Raw genomic sequence first — 20,052 nt, 5'->3', positions numbered from 1 at the left:
TCTTGATTTTGTTGCCCTTTCTCCCACATAAATTTCGGTGACTGATTAGTTTACCCTTCAATCCTATATTCTTGCAACTTTATGCTAGAGAACTCTACAAAGTAGTGTTTTATAATAATAATAGTTTGAAAATCTTTCGTACTAGTTTTTAGAATATTTTTGGTACTTATTTATTTAGTGGTTTGGTTTCAAATTCCCATTCCCTCTTCTAGTTTCTCAAATCCCACCCATCGCCTGCCTTTTTTTTTTTTTTTTTTTTTTTTTAACTAGTGGTTTGGATACTTTAATGAGTAATTTGTTATGTTACATGTCTCATATTCGGTTCGAGAGATGTTATTGGATGGTAAGATGGGAGAAATTGTAACTTAAAAAAAAAAAAAAAGAAGTCTCATATTCACTAGCGTTTGTATATCTTAAAGGATTAATCTTATATACACTGACAGTGGATATACTTTCACTATTGAATGCATGACACACAATTCAAATTTGAATTTAAAATCCAAATTTTACATGTCGTGCATCCAACTGTGATAGTGTATACACTACCAGTGTATATAAGATTTACTCTATTATAAATAAGGAAATTGTTGGATCTTTTTGAAGATAATCTGGAGAATTTACTGAGAGGGTGTAAGACTAATCTTGGATTTTTAATTCTTGGGTGATTCTTCATTGTTTTTGTTTGAGATGATATATATTGTGAGTTATTTGCAGTCTACTCCAGATACCTTGGTATGTGAGTATTTGTTTTCTTTCAAATTTATACTACAAGTACTCCTAAAATTAGGATTCTTCACGTACTGGCGATAAAACTTAGTCGCTATTAGTTGAAATGATTTAGTTGCTGCTGGATTTTAGTGCGTGACCTAAAATGTTGCATTTGGTAGTGAGATTGTACTCTTTTGCACACAGAAACTCAAGATTAATAAACTAAATTCATCATGTTCTGCAATTACTAGTAGAATATTGAAGAAAGCAGTGTAACGTTGGGGATAGAATGAAAGAACTAATAATTGCTAGAATTAATCCATCATGTTTTGCAGTGAATTGTTATTGAGGATGCTCACCTCGGCGGTCACCGTACGGTCGAGGTGACCCCATTCCGTCCCTCGCACGAGCGCAGTCATGTCCTAAACATGACCCCTGAGCTCGGCCAGGTCCCTGGTCTACTGCTTAGATGACATCTACACCTCAGGCTTCCACCTCGGCTGCACGCTGATGATGTCAACACGCCTGACATCATCCGGGACCAGTGCTTTATCTGAAAAGCACCTGATGCTCTTAATGGCTACTACGCAAGGTTCCCCGTCACCATGTCCAGACGGCTACAGTGTCAGAGTCAGACCTCCTGGTAGGGAACATAGCCGTAATGACCAGGACATGGGTCCCACTAGCATGATCTCTCTGTCCTATCATCCACTCATGCTCTATAAATACCCCTTATGTACTCCCCACAAGTAAGCATACTGTTCATTCACATATACTATTATTTTCTCTCGTTCTCATACTAACTTGACCGTTGGAGTGATCTCAGGGGAGAAGCCCCGCCATCCATTTCGGATAAGCAAATACACATCACTTCATTTGAGAAGGGATTGATTTAGGTCGGTTCAGCTACTCACCAAAAATCACCTCTTCAATTGGCGCCGTCTGTGGGAACGAGATTACTGCTAAAATGAGATCCACACGCTCCAGAAGCGGGAGAGTTCCCTCAACCGGGGCTGGGAAAATCTCGGGAGCCCAGCAAGGTCGCATCTCTGAAGAACAAGGGTCCCCAAGGGCCCAACCCTCCAACGAGGACGCCATTGTCAAGATGGCCGAGTTCGTAGCTGACAATCCCAACATTTTCGAAGAACTAGGGAGGTACTTCAAGAGGTAGGGGAAAGAAAAAGTCGAATCTTCCAAGAGGAGATCGACAAAGTCACCTGAAGTACCTTCAGGTGAGGACTCTGATGAGGGGCACCTCTCTAGGAGTACTTCCAGGTGCGCCTCTTCCAAGGCGACCTCTAAAATTGCCTCTATTTTCCTGGCGTTTTCCCGGGGTCTACTGGGAAAACGAGATGAAGACCCCCTTGGCGTCCTGGAGGCTTAGCAGCCGACTACATGAGGGCTCCGCCCTTTACTGATGACATCAATGAGAAAATGGTGTCCCCAAATTTTAAACTCCCAACCTTGCATTCTTACGATGGCCGAGGTGACCCCGAGGATTACCTCCGCGCCTTCATCTCTGCATTCCGACTCTACTGCGTTCCCGAAAATGATTTGTCGAGTTTTTCCCATTTTTCTACAAGGGACAGCCCGAAAATGGTTCTGGGCCTTAGAACCGAGGAGCATTCCTCATTGGACGAGTTGATAGACAGGTTCATCCACCGCTTTGTATTGTCCCGTCCAATTACGAAGATTTCAGCCTACCTCTTGACCCTACAACAGGCTCCCGGCGAGTTACTGCCCTCGTATGTGCAGAGGTTCAATGAGAAAAACGTGCAGATACCTGATCAAAATGAGCAGGTAATCATTACTGCCTTCACCAACGGGTTGATTACGGGGATCTTCCATACCGAGATACATCGGAATTACCCCCGTACACTTCGGGAACTCTGGAAACGAGTAGACCAAGGAATCCGAAATGAGAACCTAAATCGCATGAAGCGAAGCGGGAAGCTCAAGCAGCTCGTATTGGGCAAGAGTCCCGGAGAAAAAAAGACACCGGCCGAGTCGAATAAGACCCCAGTGGCTCCTCGAATCAATTTCGAGATCGCCGGAGTGTCTTCGATTGGATCGTGAAAGGAAGGTCGTCCACCTCGGACGCCGAGCTGACGCCACTCAATTCCAGTCGGTCTCACGTCTTGACTGTGATGAGGCAGAATCACCTCGGCCGAACCCCTCCTGAAATTCTGGGGAGGAGGGATAAGAGGAACACCAGCCTCTACTGTGCCTACCACCGAGATGTTGGGCACGAGACCGAGGACTGTAATGACCTAAAGCGAGAGATCGAGAATCTGATCCGACAAGTCAAATTAGTCTAAATCTTAGGTAGCTGGCCAATTTTTAGCCTGTATCCACCATGTAACTCGTACATAATCATTTTTTTCCATGTAAAAAAGTCAAGTTTCACTTTTTTGGGGAAAAAAATAGATGTGTGGGTTGAGTACTTTGTTTACATACAAATCTTTTTTGGGGGCAAAAATAAATGTAAATCGCATAATTTGTTAACTACAAATGGAATATCACCATTTTTTACTTGAAAAAAAAATTGACTATGTGCAGGTCACGTACTGTATATAGGCTAAAAAAGTGATAAAAAATCTAGTTTATGACCAGATTTGACCGACTTAATTTTCTAAGGAATGTAAAACTAGCATTTTAAAATGACAGACGAAAAATTTTACAAAATATAAGAGATATTTTGAACGATTTTCTCTTAAAAATTTTTTGGTTGATCAACTTGCTTTTCTTTTTGTGCTCGATGCCATCATCAGATTCTTTTCTCTGATTATATCTGATGTGACTTTCAATTTAGAAAACGACTTGCACGCTTCCAACGGGCAACTAATTCCTTTGTTTCTCTCTTTCTTCCGCGTTCTTAACACTAGTAGAATCGATTTTCTTAGTTGTTCTTGATCAAGTTTTATTACACAATCCTTTTATTCTTCAAAATATTTACTTAACCTCCAATGATTTTATGTGAAGTAGAAACTGGACAGAAGGAACCCAAAGTAAAATTCCAGTTATGTTCTTATTCAAAGAGTAAATTACATATAATTCTCCTAAAGTTTTGCAAATTGTTAGATGACCTTCTTAAAGGTTTAAAATAGTTATATCACTCATCTATGATTTTATGTACAGTAAAAAAATGAATAGAATGCACCATTTTTTACTGCGATTAAATTAGAGATGCTCCAAAAGTACGTACGATGGAATCATAATATCTATTTAAATTCCCTATGATTTGTTTGAGTATCCACTTTATCCTCTTTAGTTTTGTATTTATTCGCATAATTCTCCTATGATTTTATGTAAGGTAATTAGGTCGTTGTTCGATTTAGTATTGAAGTAAGGGCAAAACTATTTTATTAACTAATGACATTACATAGACTATTTCCCATCAAGTTTTCACTTTGCATGCAATTATAAGGGAATGAAGTGGGTATTTTAAAATGTTGGTTGAGTCACGCGAAAATAGGTGAAATCAAAAGGGAATTATTTGTAATTTATCTATATGTAAATAATACACATTAAAATTACATAACTACTTTACATAAAACTATAGATGAATTACGAGGTGTTGAATGTGAACCCGTTAGAGGTTAACTGATGTATAATTTTCAACATATTTCTTATTTCATGATTCACATGTATTTCTAGCGCGTGTTTCAGTCAACCGCCACAACTGATAATATTTTAGGTCTATTTTTCACTTTATATAAGACCACAAAGGGCTAAGTCGATATTAGTGAACAATAAGGGTTTGGCGTGATAAAGGCAAATCTACAGGGTAAAACAATAAGGATTTTATTATACTTTTTGATCTTTTTTAACAGTTAACGATTGATGAAGAACCTCAAGATTATCGTAGAATCATGAGAGCATTCAATCGGAAGACAAAGTCATAAAATTTCTTTAATAAAGTAGTGGGACTGCCTGGCGCTCTTATTGCTTTGAAAGGTTGTATTGAGAATTCAAAAGGCTGAAATTACTGCAAGGAAGCGCCATAATTAGGTAGTGAAAAGTATGTTGAAATGCACCACAAAGTGCCAAACTACAAAAATGTTAAAAGCTAATGTCCATTCACTCACATTTACTATACTGATCCTTCACATTGCTCACGTAGTGAATAATATATTCAAAGTACAAACTACTTAATAAAAATACAACGTTGCCAGGCAGGCGTGATCATGATACATGAACAAGACCATAAAACATTGACTCTGCTTGGATTCCTCAATTTTTTAAAAATAATTTATTTATATATAATGCTACAGTAATACATAAATAAAAATAATTTCAAAAATACCATATCTATACAATATATCAAAAACAATTCTAAATATATATAAAAAAAATATACCACTACCCATCACTCTCCATCACAGCGGCCACCACCTTACCGCCACCACCCCTACATCCACGGCCCTCTCTCCCCTCTCTCTCCACCCATCTTTCCTCCCTCTCTCCTCCTCTTTCTTCTTTTTTCCTCCTCCTCCTCTCTTCTTCTCCTTCCTCCTTTTTTCTTTCCCTTTCCCCATCCCCCCAATTTCCTTCGCCTCCATTGACCGCAACCTTCCTAGTCACGATCAAATCTGATCGCGACCAGAAGCCGCAACCAAGAAGGTCGTGGTCAGAGTGGTGGCTAAAGTCGCAACCACTACCCGCAAGCAGCAGAGGGGTTTGGGGTTGGGAGGAAGGACAGGAGGGGGGAGGAAGGACAGGAAAGAGGGAGGAGGAGGAGGGGGAGGAAAAGGGAGAGATGGGTGGTGGGTAGTGTAAAATTTTCAAAAAAATATTCCAAAAAAATTGCAAATTATAAAAATACTCAAAGATTTATTTTAAAAATACTTTTGAAAAAAATCCAAAAAACCTCTGCAGTAAAAGTTTTTCATATACACAGTTACAATAAAATTTTTGAAAAAAATCCCAAAAAATAACTAATCCAAACATAGCCATGTTATTAGTTACTCCTAGGTTCAATGGAGTCCAACGACAGCTGTGTTTCGAATTCAGTGCTACAACTCGATCAGCCATTGAAAAAAATCAATTGAAGTAGTGGAAATGGTGTGAACAGAAGAAAATTTGAAGCAAAGACATAGGGCGACAATAAACAAAGCACATTTATGCCAATATTTCACACCATATGCAGGTTTCCGAGATGAGTTGGTCCCAAAGATGGATCAGAATAAATTTGGTTTACTGCCAAGTCTTGGCGAATCAACCGGCTTCAAAATGTAACAAATTCAATATGGTGGGATTGGCTCCAAAAATGGTCTCTCAATGCCAAATAAATAATTATATGTGTTGGTCACCGAATAATGTCAAATGATTTATGTTTGGTACTTTGATTATCATCAAACTAGTAGTTTTGTGTCTGTACATCTCTATCTGTAAATAAATGGGCTATATATGCTTTGCACGAGTAGTTAGCTACATAGAATTTTCTATTTCGATGAAGTAGAATCTTTTGTTGATCCATTATTCATTAATCAATAGCAGAAGACAAACACAACACAGCAAAAGGAGTAGTAGAAATTTCACACCCACATACTACTGAATTTCGCTGTAATGAAAGTACTTTTGTTAGTATCTGCTCTTTCTTACCAACTGCAGACAAGAAGACTTTGACGCAGACTTGCAAAACAATTTTTTCATAATCAATTACCAAATAAATAAACTGACAAGAAGAGCAACTGACAAATTCTCATTCCAAAACGCAAGCTTAGAATTAGAATAATTTTTTAGATAATTAAAAACTAAAATTTAAAATGCAATAAAAAAAATTCAATGGAATACATATATGGATTACAACAAAAAAAATATAGAATGCAATAAAATTTAAAATGTAGTAAAAAAAAACAGACACACACACATATGCATACATATATTTTATTGGAATTGGAGGAAAGGTCTCGAGATGAATTCGATGGAGTTGGGGAAGAGTTGATGCTTGGATGATTAAAAAGAGTTATTTGGTGTTTCTTTTACATAATGTTTCTACTTTTTTGTAATTCATGTCAATCTAACATAAATAGAGTTGTAGAAGTAGTTGAATTTTTTTTTTCTTTATCTTTATTTCCTATGTAAATGGTGCTTCCTTAGTTGCTATTTTGAAGTTGAAGTTGGTTGGTAATAAGAGACTTGGATGATAAGAACTTCAAGGGAGTAACAGATATGAAATAGCCAGCGATAAATATAAATAAACATGCCTTTTTTTGGGGGTGGGGTTGGAAAAAAAAAGTCTTTTGTGGGGAGGGGCCTACAGTTTAATTAAAAGCAAGGAGTTGTAGAATATTTCCTGCGCCTTCCTATTGCTTTCTTCCTTGAATCCAACAACCCTGTATTTGGATTTTTGTGGTATAACACTGTCGGCCACGCAGGAGTTAATCGAAGAACGCCCGAAAGTAATTTAAGGGGACCTATAAAGAATCACTATTCAGTCAATTGATAATTGAACCGGGTTCTTGTGGACCTTAAAAGAGTTCTTGTGGACCTTAAACCCAAAGTAAAGACTCCATGATATTTCGATGTAGGATAGGATGCCTTAACCTCCCTCGCGAACACTCTCACCAACTGAATGGTTTGTTTGTTTTTTATCGAAATCGATAAATAACCCACACACACACCCACCTAATTTAAACAAACGCAGGAGTTAATCGAAAGCAATTTAAGGGAGATCTATAAAGAACCACTATTCAGCCAATTGATAATTGAACAGAGTTTCTGTGGACCTTAAACTCAGAGTAAAGATCCCACGATCTTTCGATGTGGGATAGGAATTAACAAAAACCAATTGAAGTGGTCGAAATGCATTGAGAATAAGAAAATTTGAAGGTTTGACTGGTTTAGATGTAATCATGATGTGTAAAAAATGAGTGACAAAGATGAATATTAGATGCCAATATTTCAGAGTCACGAGGCATATTGGATGAGTTGTCTAAAAGATAGATCAGATAGATGCTTTAGATAAAAATTCGGTTTAACGCTAAGTCTTGGCAAATCAGCAAAGTCTGGAATGTTATTTTATTATGTAACAAATCCAATAGAATTGGTAAAGTTTGCTTTTCAATAACTGTTATACTAAACATAGTAGGATTGGCTTAAAAAATGTTCTTTCATCTTCTGTAAGGATTTAAAGCATTTTTTTTTGTCCTTTTACCGAGCACTACAAGAAAATTGATCTTTAATGGCAACATTTCTCAGAGTATCTTGTTGATATAATCTTAGTGAGAATTAACTAGTTGTCATGTTTAATAGTTGATCCAAAATTTAATAAAAGGTCTACTTGATAGGGGTACTTTTAATAGATAAATTTTTTTTTACAACTTTGTCTATAAAAACTCTTTAAAAGTACCCCAAAATTTTAAAGGGTTAATTGCAGAAACCTCCCCAGTGGTTTGAAAAATTATGTTTACCTCCCCTGAGGTTACTAATCCTTTGCAAATTTAGTCCAAACGATTAAAATATTATTTTAGGGAGTGAAATTAGAATTTTGTATCAGATTTGCCCTTTGTGCTACATATCCAATGAATGACAAAGTACTATAAATCAATTAACAATTAATAAATTTTAAGGAATATAATTTATGGGCAAACACGCATTACTCATTTAAAGTACCAACTCTTTACGAGTATTTTACTTTCAAATATTTAATTTATGATAAATATATCAATATTTGTAAGTAAAATTTAAAATTTGTTATAGTAATATTCTTGCAAAAAGGAAATCGATAGGTTATTTATTTAATATAAATTAAATATTTTTTTTAAAAAAATAAATGGCCCCATAAAGTATTAATTTTTTATGGCTTTCACCCATTACACGAGTAAAGTATTCGCTCTTTATGTGCATTTTATTTTGAATCATTTAATTTATGTTAAATCCATAAATGTTTGTAACTAAAATTGAAAAGGTGTTATATTAATATTTTTACGGAAGAGAGATTGGTAGGTTTTGTATTTAACAAAAATTAAATATTTGAAAGTAAATACAAATCTGTATTTGAGCGTAAATATTTGTATTAAATTAAATGTTTGAAAGTAAAATACCCTTAAAGAACCGGTACTTTAAATAGTTACCGGCTCTTTATAGGCAAACACGCATTACTTATTTAAAGTATCGGCTTTTTACGGATATTTTACTTTCAAATATTTAATTTATGATAAATATGTCAATGTTTGTTAGTAAAATTCAAAAAGTGTTACAGTAATATTCTTGTAAAAAGGAAATCGATAGGTTATTTATTTAATATAAATTAAATATTTTTTTTTAAAAAATGACCCATAAAGTATCAATTCTTTATGGTTTTCATCCATTACATAAGTAAAATATTGGCTTTTTATGGGTATTTTATTTTGAATCATTTAATTTATGTTAAATACATAAATGTTTGTAACTAAAATTGAAAAAGTATTATATTAATATTTTTACGGAAGAGAGATTTGTAGTTTTTGTATTTAACAAAAATTAAATATTTGAAAGTAAATACAAATATGTATTTGAGCGTAAATATTTGTATTAAATTAAATGTTTGAAAGTAAAATACTCATAAAGAGCCGGTACTTTAAATCGGTAATGCATATTTGCCTATAAACTATATTCTTTAAAGTTTATTAATTGTTAATTGATTTGTAGTATTTTATCATTCATTGGACATGTAGTACAAAGGACAAATTTGGTAAAAAATTCTAATTTTACTCCCTAAAACAATATTTTAATCGTTTGGACTGAAGTTGCAAAGGATTAGTAACCTCAGGGGAGGTCAGTGTAAATTTTTAAACCACAGGGGAGATCAGTGCAAATATCAGAAACCTTAGAGGAGGTTTCTGCAATTATCCCAAATTTTGAAATAGACATCCCAAAACATTTCAAAACCCCATGAATATTTTTTGCCTTTCTTCTTCTTTCTCTTTCCCCACATTAGTCGGTTGGCACTTCTGCTGTCATCTCCTCTGGCGTCGATAACAGCGCAACCCTCCCTCTCCTTTTTTTTTTCCCTCCTTCTCTCTCCTTCTGCCTCTTTCCCCTTCTCTTCTCTCCCTCCCTCCCTCCCTCCTTCTCCTCCTTTACCTCTCTTGAACAAATTCAAGACTTGACTTGACTTGTTGCTGCCCCACCCTACAAGGTCATCAATTCCTTGGTTGCTGCCCCACTTAGTTGACCCAAGTCAAGTTAACGTGAAGCTGGACAAGATCAGAGCGAGTAGAAGTACAAGTAGTAGCATTTATACGAGGCCTTACACGTTCAGCTACAACCTCCCAATCCCAATCCATACTACAGTGCATTTCTTGAAGGAGTAATCATCAGATTTTAGCTTGCTTTCCTCTTTGAGCAGAGAAATCAAAGCAAAAGGCAAATCAGTGAGAGATGGACAAGGCAATAGAACTTGGAGTAGGATTTATCTTTACAAATGTGCTGCAGTTGATTGATGACAACCGCAAATTGATGAGCGGTACCGATGCCAAAATCAAGGAGCTTACGGACAACCTCGTTCTACTGAAGAAATTCATGGAGTTGTACACTGAAGAGTACTACAAAGACGACATCCTGAGGGGGCTGGCGAACGAGATCAGGAATCTGGTGCATGAAGTTGAAGATGTCCTGGAAACCCACATCGTCGAGGAGTCACGGTTCAAAAACAAGAATTTCGTTAGGAAAGTGGTGGGCTTCTGGGATCGCCTAGAAAACACACGGAACTTGGGCAAAGCCATTCGTGAGCTGACTGAAAAGGTGAAGAAGGCGTGCAATGACAACAAGGACATTGGCGTCCGCATCATAACAAGCGGAATATGTGATCCTATTACCGCAGACAATTATACGGTACAATTCCATCCTCTTTCTATCAAAATTTTTATGTCCATCTTGAAGAAAAGCTCATATTTTGTCCGTAGAGGGGATATTTCTTGTTTCGACCATTTGTAGTTTTTTTTTTTAAATTTTGTTTTGTATTTAATTCTTTTCCTCTGTGCCTAGAAAATTTTGCAAGGAACAAAGTAGGATATATTGCCGATTTGTGATTTGATCGATTGAACCAGCCAATTCAGTTTGATTTTTGAAACAATGATTGTAGAGGAAAGTAGATTACATCCATTTTATTTAAATTATATATAAAAATAATACAAAGCAAACACTGGATGTGTTGTTTGGATCGAGGAAGGAAAGCAAAAAAGAGGAAAAATTCCAGTGTCAGTTGACTAAAATAAATGAAAAAAAAAAGTTTATTTAGAAAAGTTTAATTTATTTCATTTAATTTGCAGTTGCTCTAGAGGAAGGGGGAAAAGAAAGAAGGGCAGCTGGGGAAGGAGGGGAGGGTAAAACTGCTGGGAGTAGGGGAAGGAAGGGGGAGGGTAGCATGGGAGGGCGAGGCTGGCAGCAGAGAGGGGACGGGTTGAAAAGTTTCACCACTTTTTTTTTTTCTTATTTTTGGGTGGAAATTTGCTGTCAATAAAAACACGCATGAACATTCTAGTTAGTTAATTATATAAAAGGGTGTTATGAAAAAAAATTCTAAACTACTAAATTAAACTCCCAAAGGTAATGTGATTTTCAAAATGAAAGAAGGAAAACAGGTTAACCTTGGGTAGATATTAAGACTCTCACTAGCTTCATTATTTATCATCTTTTTGGTTCTTTACTGGGTATGTTTTAAAAGATTTTGTTTTCTATTCTTGTATCCATATGAAAAATGTGCTCGGCGTTATTTTATTTGCACAAAATGCAAATATTAATGCTAAAATATTCGAGTATTAATAGTAGGTCCACCTCTTGTGAATCATACTGTTAAGAATCTCATAAAACACCTATTTTTTTTATATATATATATATATAAAAGACACAACCCTTAATTAATTAATGTGCTTATCTTGTTGTTTGGGGGCACAAAATAGAAGAAAACCATTTGAAATATAAAAAGGGTTAACTCTTACCTACGAAATATGGACTTACTAGTTTTACTCACAAAGAGCAGCAAGGTGCAATTCACTATAGTAATTGAGGAAATCAGTTTCATACTCTTGGATGTCTTGTGACTCTCTTCTGTTTGCGAGTAATAATCGGTTATTGTGCCAATGCAAATTGCGCCTGCCATCTTCACAATTGAATTGTTGATACATTTATCTGGATCCATCCTGTCGTCTGCATTTTAAGCTTGCCTCTTATTCCTTTAAATTTGTCTCTGATTCCTTTACTAAATTTAAGGTGTAGAGCTTCAAAGTTTCAGCCCTTAATATCTTCTGGTTCAACTGTTTCAATCCGTCATTGATTCCTTTACTTTCATGCAAATAGCCTGCAAGCAATCAATGGGGAGACAGAATCATTGGGTTTGAGGATGCAGCTGACATAGTACTGGACCTTCTTGGCATACCAAAACTAGACCTAGGCAGGTCCGACGCAAAGGAGCAGAGCACATCGGAGGCAGAGCAACATAGTGACGAAAACCCGCTTGAAATAGTGTCAATTCATGGCATGCTTGGACTCGGGAAGACAACGCTTGCAAGAAAGGTGCTGAATGACCCTCAAGTCGAATATCATTTTTTCACTCGCATATTTGTCAGTGTTTCGAAGGATTACAACAAGAAAGAAGTGCTTCTTAGTATACTAAGTGCCTTCATCAAGGACATTAGGGATCGTAACATGTCGGTGCAAGAATTAGTTGCGGAGGTCCGAAAGACACTGAAGTACAAGTATTTGATTGTCATGGACGATGTTTGGGATACAAAAGCATGGGAAGATCTCAAGGATGCTTTTCCAGATTATAACAAGGGCAGTAGGGTGTTGATAACTACTCGACAAGAGTCTATGGCCAAGCGTGCTGCAACAAAGACTGATCCCTACCTGTTGCGATTTATGACTATAGAAGAAGCTGAAGAATTACTAAGGACGAAGGTTTTCAATGAAAATGAATGTCCAGAGAAGCTGCAACCTGCTGAATCAAGAATTCTGAAAAAATGTGGCGGGCTACCATTAGCAATAGTGGTAACAGCAGGTATTCTGAGGAATGATCCAGAAAACGAGAAGTGGTGGGAGAGCGTGGCTCAAAAATCACTTAGCATGGATGAGTTAGACAGTGACAGCCAGAAACAATTAGTGGATGATTTAATAAGACGGAGTTATGATAACTTGCGTCATGTATACAAGTCATGTTTTCTCTACCTTGGTGTCTTCCCTGAAGACTTGGAGATCCAAGTTTCAAAATTGTTCCAGTTGTGGATAGCGGAAGGCTTCATTCCCCAGATTGAGAGAGAGAGCATGGAGGAAACAGCTGAGAGATGTTTGCGGGAATTGGTTGACAGGAACTTAGTGATGGTGAGGCAGAGAACCTTAAGTGGTCGGATTAAGACGTGTTTAGTCCATGATACGCTGCGTGACTTCTGCAAAAGGACAGCCAAAGCTGAAAATCTTTTCCAAGAATGTGACACGGGGACGGTTTCATCTTCCAGCCGTCGCCTTTTCTGCATTAACTCTCAATTCTCGAACTACATTTCCAGTCTACTGCCTGCTCAGAATGTCCGTTCATTCTTGAGCTTTGGCCAGGAAGAAACTACACTGAACCAAGATCTCTGCCCAAATGTATTTAAGCAGTTCAATCTACTCCGAGTGTTGGATATTCTGTCCATCAAGCTCCCTGGACCTCGTTTTCCAGTCCAACTGCCTAACCTTGTTCTCCTAAAGTTCATTGCCATCTGTTGTGAGCTCAAGATCCTTCCCAGAAAAATGTCTAGCCTGCTTAACTTGCAAACTCTTGTAGTTCGCACCACATCCCCTACCCTTGCAATAGAAGCAGACATTTGGGCAATGACAAAGCTAAGGCATCTACATACTAATACCTCCACAACCTTGCCTAAATGTCCAGATCAATCTCCTGGCGGTGAAAACCTACAAACTCTATCTACCGTTTCACCTGAAAGTCTTACAAAAGAAGTGTTTAAAAGGGCTAAAAACCTTAAGAAGCTTGGCATACGTGGGAAGTTGCACGATCTTGTGGAGGGCCATGGCGAGTCTAGTTTGTTTGACAGTCTTTGCGAACTGGACTCGCTTGAAAATTTGAAGCTATATGGTGATGATGTAAACTCCAAGCTACTTGCCCTTCCTCAGGCACACAAATTCCCGCCAAGGCTGACAAGGCTGAGTCTGCATAATACAAGTCTAGATTGGAATTACATGTCTATACTCGGAAACCTTAGGTATCTTGAGGTGCTCAAGTTGAAGGACTATGCCTTTAAGGGAGATTATTGGAAGACAAAACAAGGGGGTTTTCCTTCTCTGAAAGTTTTCTTCATTGGAGCTACAGATTTAACGCGTTGGGACGCTAAAGCCAATGACTTCCCAGAACTCAAATGCCTTATTCTCAAGCAGTGCAAAACACTTGAGCGGATCCCAGCTGACTTTGTTCACATGAAGAAGCTCGAGATGATCAAAGTTGAACATACCAAGGATTCGGTAGTTTCATCTGCCAGGAGAATTGTGCAACTACAATTGGAAGTGCTTTTGCAGCAAAAGAGTAAAAAGGCTAGCCCTGTTAAGCTCATTGTTTATCCTCCAGAGTATTGAACGCCAAGCAAACTGCTCTATAAGTGCTTCTTTAACAGGTTAGTAAACTTGTTCTGACTTCCACTCCTGAATCTTAATCCATCATCTTTTGCAAACTTGAAACAATGAATTTTGCTGGATTTCATGCTTGCTAGTTTTTGTCTTCTGCTCGCCCAAACGAATTCACAACGTGGAGGCACTGAAGCTTCTATTTCGATCTTTCGTGTTTCTTCTCCATTCTGCTGTAATAAAGGCCTGGTACCTATCTCCGGGCAACGACATTCTGCTGCTATGATCTCTTTGCATTGTTTTTCTTTCCCAGTATCTTTGAAAATGTCAAATTTTGTTTTGAGCAATTGTTGTGATAGAAATAATGCCATAGATCTTCTGGCAAATTCAGTGATTGAAATAGATATTCTCTTTCCACCAGGAAACTCTTGCTGCATTGAATCTAGAGTCTTGTACTTTTCTTCCTGTTAGAGGTTTGGTTTTAACCTCATCTTGTTTCTCTTGCTGTATTGTTAAGTTTATGTTGAATCTTGCTCTGATGTATTTTACCCTTCCTTGTGTTAATTGATGAAATTGCTATAGTTTTTCTTTGGAAACTACGGAAGAACTACGACCTAGTAAAGTTGCTGTCACTTTGTATTACATTGAAGACTAGTATAAAGGAGTCATGGTGATGAGAATTTAGGGAACAGCTTTTATTTAGTACTATTGATCGGTTGCAACTTGCAATGAACCACCAATGGTTATGTTTATACCAATATCCATACCTCTGTACTTAATTCTATTGATCAGACTTATATTGCTTCCCATTTCTTAGTTCCTCATTATTAAGTTAAACTACTAGCTTACCAAAAACCATAGTACAATTTATCAGTACTCGCGGTCCAAGTCATTAGTGCACTAAGGGTGTGAATTTAGATTGTAGGAGTATGGGTTTAACGACCCATCCCAAAGAATAACTTGTGTCACTAAATTGTAGGCAATAAGATCACAATTTATTTGCATTCTATATTTTTTTGAGCTTTTTGTCTTTTCTATTGGATCCAAGAGTTTTTTTAAAAAAAAAATTTGTATGTTGGATCTTGATTTCTTGGATCATTTCATCAAATCTCAGCATCGAATTTAAGCTTGAACCAATTGAATAGTAAATCTAGTGTTGACATGTACAAATATTTATTGGATTGCTGGTGATTTATTTAAATTCAAAATTTGTTAGAGTTTCATAATATAATCTTCATTATTTTTTAGATCAGCAAATCTAGTGATTCTTCAAATTTACTGTATATGTGACATGTATGATTAGAGCAGATTTCATGGAATAAATTTGTGTTTTTTAACTAAAAAAGATTATCAAATCTTACACAAATGGATAGATAGGGTTTGAATAACAACTGCACATTAATCAGTTTGTTCCTGTTTTTTTTGTTACATATATGTCTTAGAACACAAAGAGAGAAAAAAAAAATAAAGGTAGTTTTTTTTTTTTTTTTTTGTAAAAGAAAGATACTCTCAATTTACTTTCCATAGCCCAAAAAGAATAAATATAAAGTATTCATCGCTAGATCAACAGTTTGACATCAAATTTTAGGTTCTCTACGAATTGGAGAGCACGCATGCCAGGATTAAGTTTTGTGGAAATTGGAAAGCTACCTAATAAAATTAAAATTTCAGCTTGATGGCCTTGAAATTCGGTAAAACTAAGGTTTCGTGGGAATCTACTGGTTAACAAATGAACTTGCAATTTCGAATAGTTGCTGATAAATCACGTTATAACGTAATAATCTTGTTTTCTTTCTCTTTTATTTATTAGTCAACGGTGTTTCTATTAATTAACACGCGCCGTTTCATCTCTCCACACTTATAAAAGATGTCCGGTAAATAAAAAAGATGACAATAATGTAAGTTGCTAGTGTCCAGCAAAAGTACTACAATCTTGAAAGATTTATGGTCTTGCATTAATTAAAAATACTCTTAGTTGAGGAACTTGCTCTGTTTTGTGCATGATCGGTGCTTTCATAAGATTCTTTTCTCCAATTATTTCTAATAAGAAATATCTATTAAATAAACTACTTATTCATCGTCAAAAGTGCTTCCATTGTTTGTTCATTTTTCCTTTCTAATAGACATTGTAGAATAGATTTCCCAATTTATTCCTGATATGATAATTTTATCATTCGATGTCATCTTTTTTGCTGTCTTGATGAATTACCCCAAGATTATTGGAGTGTTATGAGAAAATTAACTGAAAGAATTAATGCATAAAAATTTGCTCTACCTTTAAGTGGTCGTACTATAGGGTGCATAGTTCTACAGTTTACACATCAATTCGCCATTAGATGTATAAAAAGAGATGCCATTCCTTAGATGGTTTTAAGAGTTTAAATTGTTGAATGATGTGGCAAGAGTTTATTGAATTATAATCACGATATGATATTCAAAAGGGGTGGTCGAATTTTCCTTTATTAATTTGCAAGGTTTTGTTGACAATTCTAATTGTTGAAATTACTAACAAGCAGGAAGCACTATTTTCTATAAAATGTAGTTTAATTTCTTGAAAGGGCAAATTACACTTTACTCCCCTATGATTTAGTGCTTTTATACATAACTTTCCTATGGTTTCAAGAACTATACATAACACTCTCATGATTTGAATTAAAGTGTCAAAGTGATGGAATTTGCATTCCATAATGGAGTCAACTAAAATGTAAAAAATATTCCTATGTGAAGTTGAAAATTATTTAGGGCAAAGTACATTTTACCCTCCTATGGTTTAGCGTTTTTTTACATAACCCCCATATGGTTTCAAAAGCTATACATGACCCCTCATGGTTTGGATTAAAGTGTCAAAATGACGAAAATAGTCACTCGTAATGGAACTTCTAAAAATGTCGAAATTACCCTTATAAATACATGACACATTAACCCTGTATGATTTTTATATTTTACCATATAACCCCCTTATGGTTTAATACTTTACCATATAACTCCCTTATAATTTTCAAAATATACACATAACCCCCCTTGGTTAATAAACAATTTTCAACTTTACATAAGGGTATTTTTGACATTTTAGGTGACTCCGTTACGAATAATCATTTCCGTCACTTTGACATTTTAATCCAAACCATAAAATGGTTATGTATAGTTTTTGAAACCATAGGAGGGTTATATAAAAAAAGGCTAAATCACAAGGGGGTAAAATGAATTTTGCCCAATTATTTATTAACTACAGGGAGTTATGTATATATTTTGAAAATCATAAGGGGATTATATGATAAAACATTAATCCATTAAGGGGTTATATGGTAAAACATAAAACTATAGTGTTATGCATATTATATTTATATATTTTGGTCACTTCAGCCATTTTAGTTTTTAAACAAGGGTAATTTAAACATTTTTATAAGTTCCGTTACGAATGATCATTTTCGGCACTTTGACACTTTAATCCAAATTATAAGGGGATTGTATATAACTTTTAAAATTATAGGAGGGTTATGTGAAAAATAGCTATACCACAGGGGAGTAAAGTGTATTGTGCTTCTTAACACTCCTTCAAGAATCGATTTTCCTAGGTGTTCTTGATCAAGCTTTATTACCTAATCCTCTCATTCTTCAAAAATGTTTACTTAACCTCCAATGGATTCATGTCAAGTAGAAACCAGATAGAAAGCACCTCCAGTAATGACATAATTGAAAATCCCAGTTATGTTCTTGTTCAAAGAGTAAATTACATATAATTCCCTTGTAGTTTTACATAATGTCATATGACTTCTTTAAAGTTTCAAGATAACCATATAACCTCTCAATGGATTTACGTACTGTTGAAAATGAATGGAATGCACCATCGACTATGACAATTAAATCAGACGCTCTTCAAAAGTATGTGTGGTGGAATTGAAATATCCACTTAATTCCCTATGAGTGTCCCCTTTTTCCGCTTTAGTTTTTCATTCTCTGCATAATCATTATGTAAGGTAATTAAGTCGTTGTTCGATGCGGTGTTTAAATAAGGACACTACTGATATATCAATTAACAACATTACATAGGCTATCTTCCGCCAAGTTTCCACCTTGCATGAAATTATAGGGGGATGAAGGGGATATTCTAAATATTGATAATAGGTGAAACTATAAGAGGATATGTGTAATTTTCATTTATTTAAATAATGCACATCATAAGTGCCATACCACTTTACATAAAACTATAGATAAATTACAAAGGGTCGAATGTGAAACCTTGGGAGATTCACCGATATCTAATTTTCAACATGTACATTCCTTCTTTCATGATTCACATGTTTCTAGAGCGCGTTTGAATCAACCGCAATGCAACTGATGATATTTTACATCCATTTTTCACTTTATATAAAACCATAAGTGGTTATGTCGATATTAGTGGACAATAAGGTGTGATAAATGCAAAACCACAGGATAAAACGATAATGATTTTATTATACTTTTTGATCTTTTTAGCAGTTAAACGGTTGATGAAGAACCTCAAGATTATTCATTATTGTAGCATCATGACAACATTCAATCGGAAGAAATAATCATAAAATTGCTTTAATAAAGTGGGGGGACGGTCTAGCGCTCTTATTGCTTTGAAAGGCTGTATTGAGAATTCAAAAAGCTGAAATTACTGCAAGGAAACGCTATAAAATAGTGAAAAGTTTGTTGAAATGCGCCCCAAAGTGCCAACCACAAATAGAAGGAAACAACATGCGCTTCTTTAGATGTTAAAACTTAATGACCATTCACATTTACTGATACTGATCGTTCACATTGCTCATGCAGCCAATATATTCAAAGTACAAACCAAGTAATAAAATGCAAAGTTGCCAGGCAGACGTGATCAAGATACACGAACAAGAATATGAAATAATGTGTTATTAGTTATTCCTAGGTTCAATGGAACCCAACGACACTATGTCCATGCTTTGCTCGAGTTAGCTACATAGAATTTTCTCTTTTGACGAAGCAGAATTTTTGGTTCCATGAATCTAGATTGGTGCAATCCCTTTCGTAGTAAATTCCTTAGATTGAGAATGGCAAGCCACAGGAAAGACCCAAGGCATGCCCGGATCAAGACTTTGTTGATCCATTATTCATTAGTCAATAGCAGAAGACAAACACAGTAAATCAAAGGGAGTTGGAGAAAATTCACACCCAAGTACTACTGACTTTCGTTTGTAATGAAAGTACATTTGTTGGTATCTGCTGTGTCTTACCAACTGCAGAAAGCAAGACTTTGACGGAGTCTTGCAAAACAATATTTTTTTTTTATAATCAATTACCAAATAAATAAACTGATAGCAAATACATCATATAGCTTCAAATTTTTACACAAACTTAGAATAAGAGTAACTGACAAATTCTCATTCCAAAACACAAGCTTAGAATTAGAATAATTTTTTAGATAATTAAAAACTAAAATTTAAAATGCAATAAAAAATTCAGCGGAATACATATATAGATTGCAATTAAAAAAATATTGAGTGCAATAAGTAAAGAAAAAATACACACACAAACACACGCATACATGGGCATACATATATTTTATTGGAGTTGGAGGAAAGGTCTCTAGATGAATTCGATGGAGTTGGAGAAGAGTCGATGCTTGAAAGATTAATAGGAGTTATTTGGTGTTTCTTTTACATAATGTTTCTACTTTTCTGTAATTCAAGTCAATCTAATATAAATAGAGTTATATCAGTACTTGAATTCTCTTTTCTTTGTCTCTGTTTCCTATGTAAATAAACGTCTTTTTTGGGGGGTGGGGTTGAAAAAAAGACGTCTTTTTTTGGG

At 35.6% G+C, this 20,052-nt stretch overlaps 1 protein-coding gene across 2 annotated transcripts; it reads left to right on the top strand.

Moving 5' to 3' along the window:
* The first annotated feature begins 9,627 nt into the window (after positions 1–9,627).
* LOC113687926 (putative late blight resistance protein homolog R1A-3) lies at positions 9,628–14,840 on the top strand. Of its 2 annotated transcripts, XM_027205461.2 has the most exons (3): positions 9,629–10,527; positions 11,992–14,294; positions 14,391–14,840. In XM_027205461.2, exons 1-2 carry the CDS (start codon positions 10,075–10,077, stop codon positions 14,254–14,256), a joined length of 2,718 nt encoding a protein of 905 aa, XP_027061262.1. In that variant the 5' UTR covers positions 9,629–10,074; the 3' UTR covers positions 14,257–14,294; positions 14,391–14,840. The 2 variants fall into 2 exon arrangements, with proteins under 2 accessions (XP_027061261.1, XP_027061262.1); XM_027205460.2 differs by having other exon boundaries at positions 9,628–10,527; positions 11,992–14,840.
* The last annotated feature ends 5,212 nt before the right edge of the window (positions 14,841–20,052 follow it).

The sequence above is a fragment of the Coffea arabica genome, chromosome 5e (assembly GCF_036785885.1).
Source record: "Coffea arabica cultivar ET-39 chromosome 5e, Coffea Arabica ET-39 HiFi, whole genome shotgun sequence".
NCBI classification, from domain to species: domain Eukaryota; kingdom Viridiplantae; phylum Streptophyta; class Magnoliopsida; order Gentianales; family Rubiaceae; genus Coffea; species Coffea arabica.
This window is presented reverse-complemented; position numbering and strand designations above follow the sequence as displayed.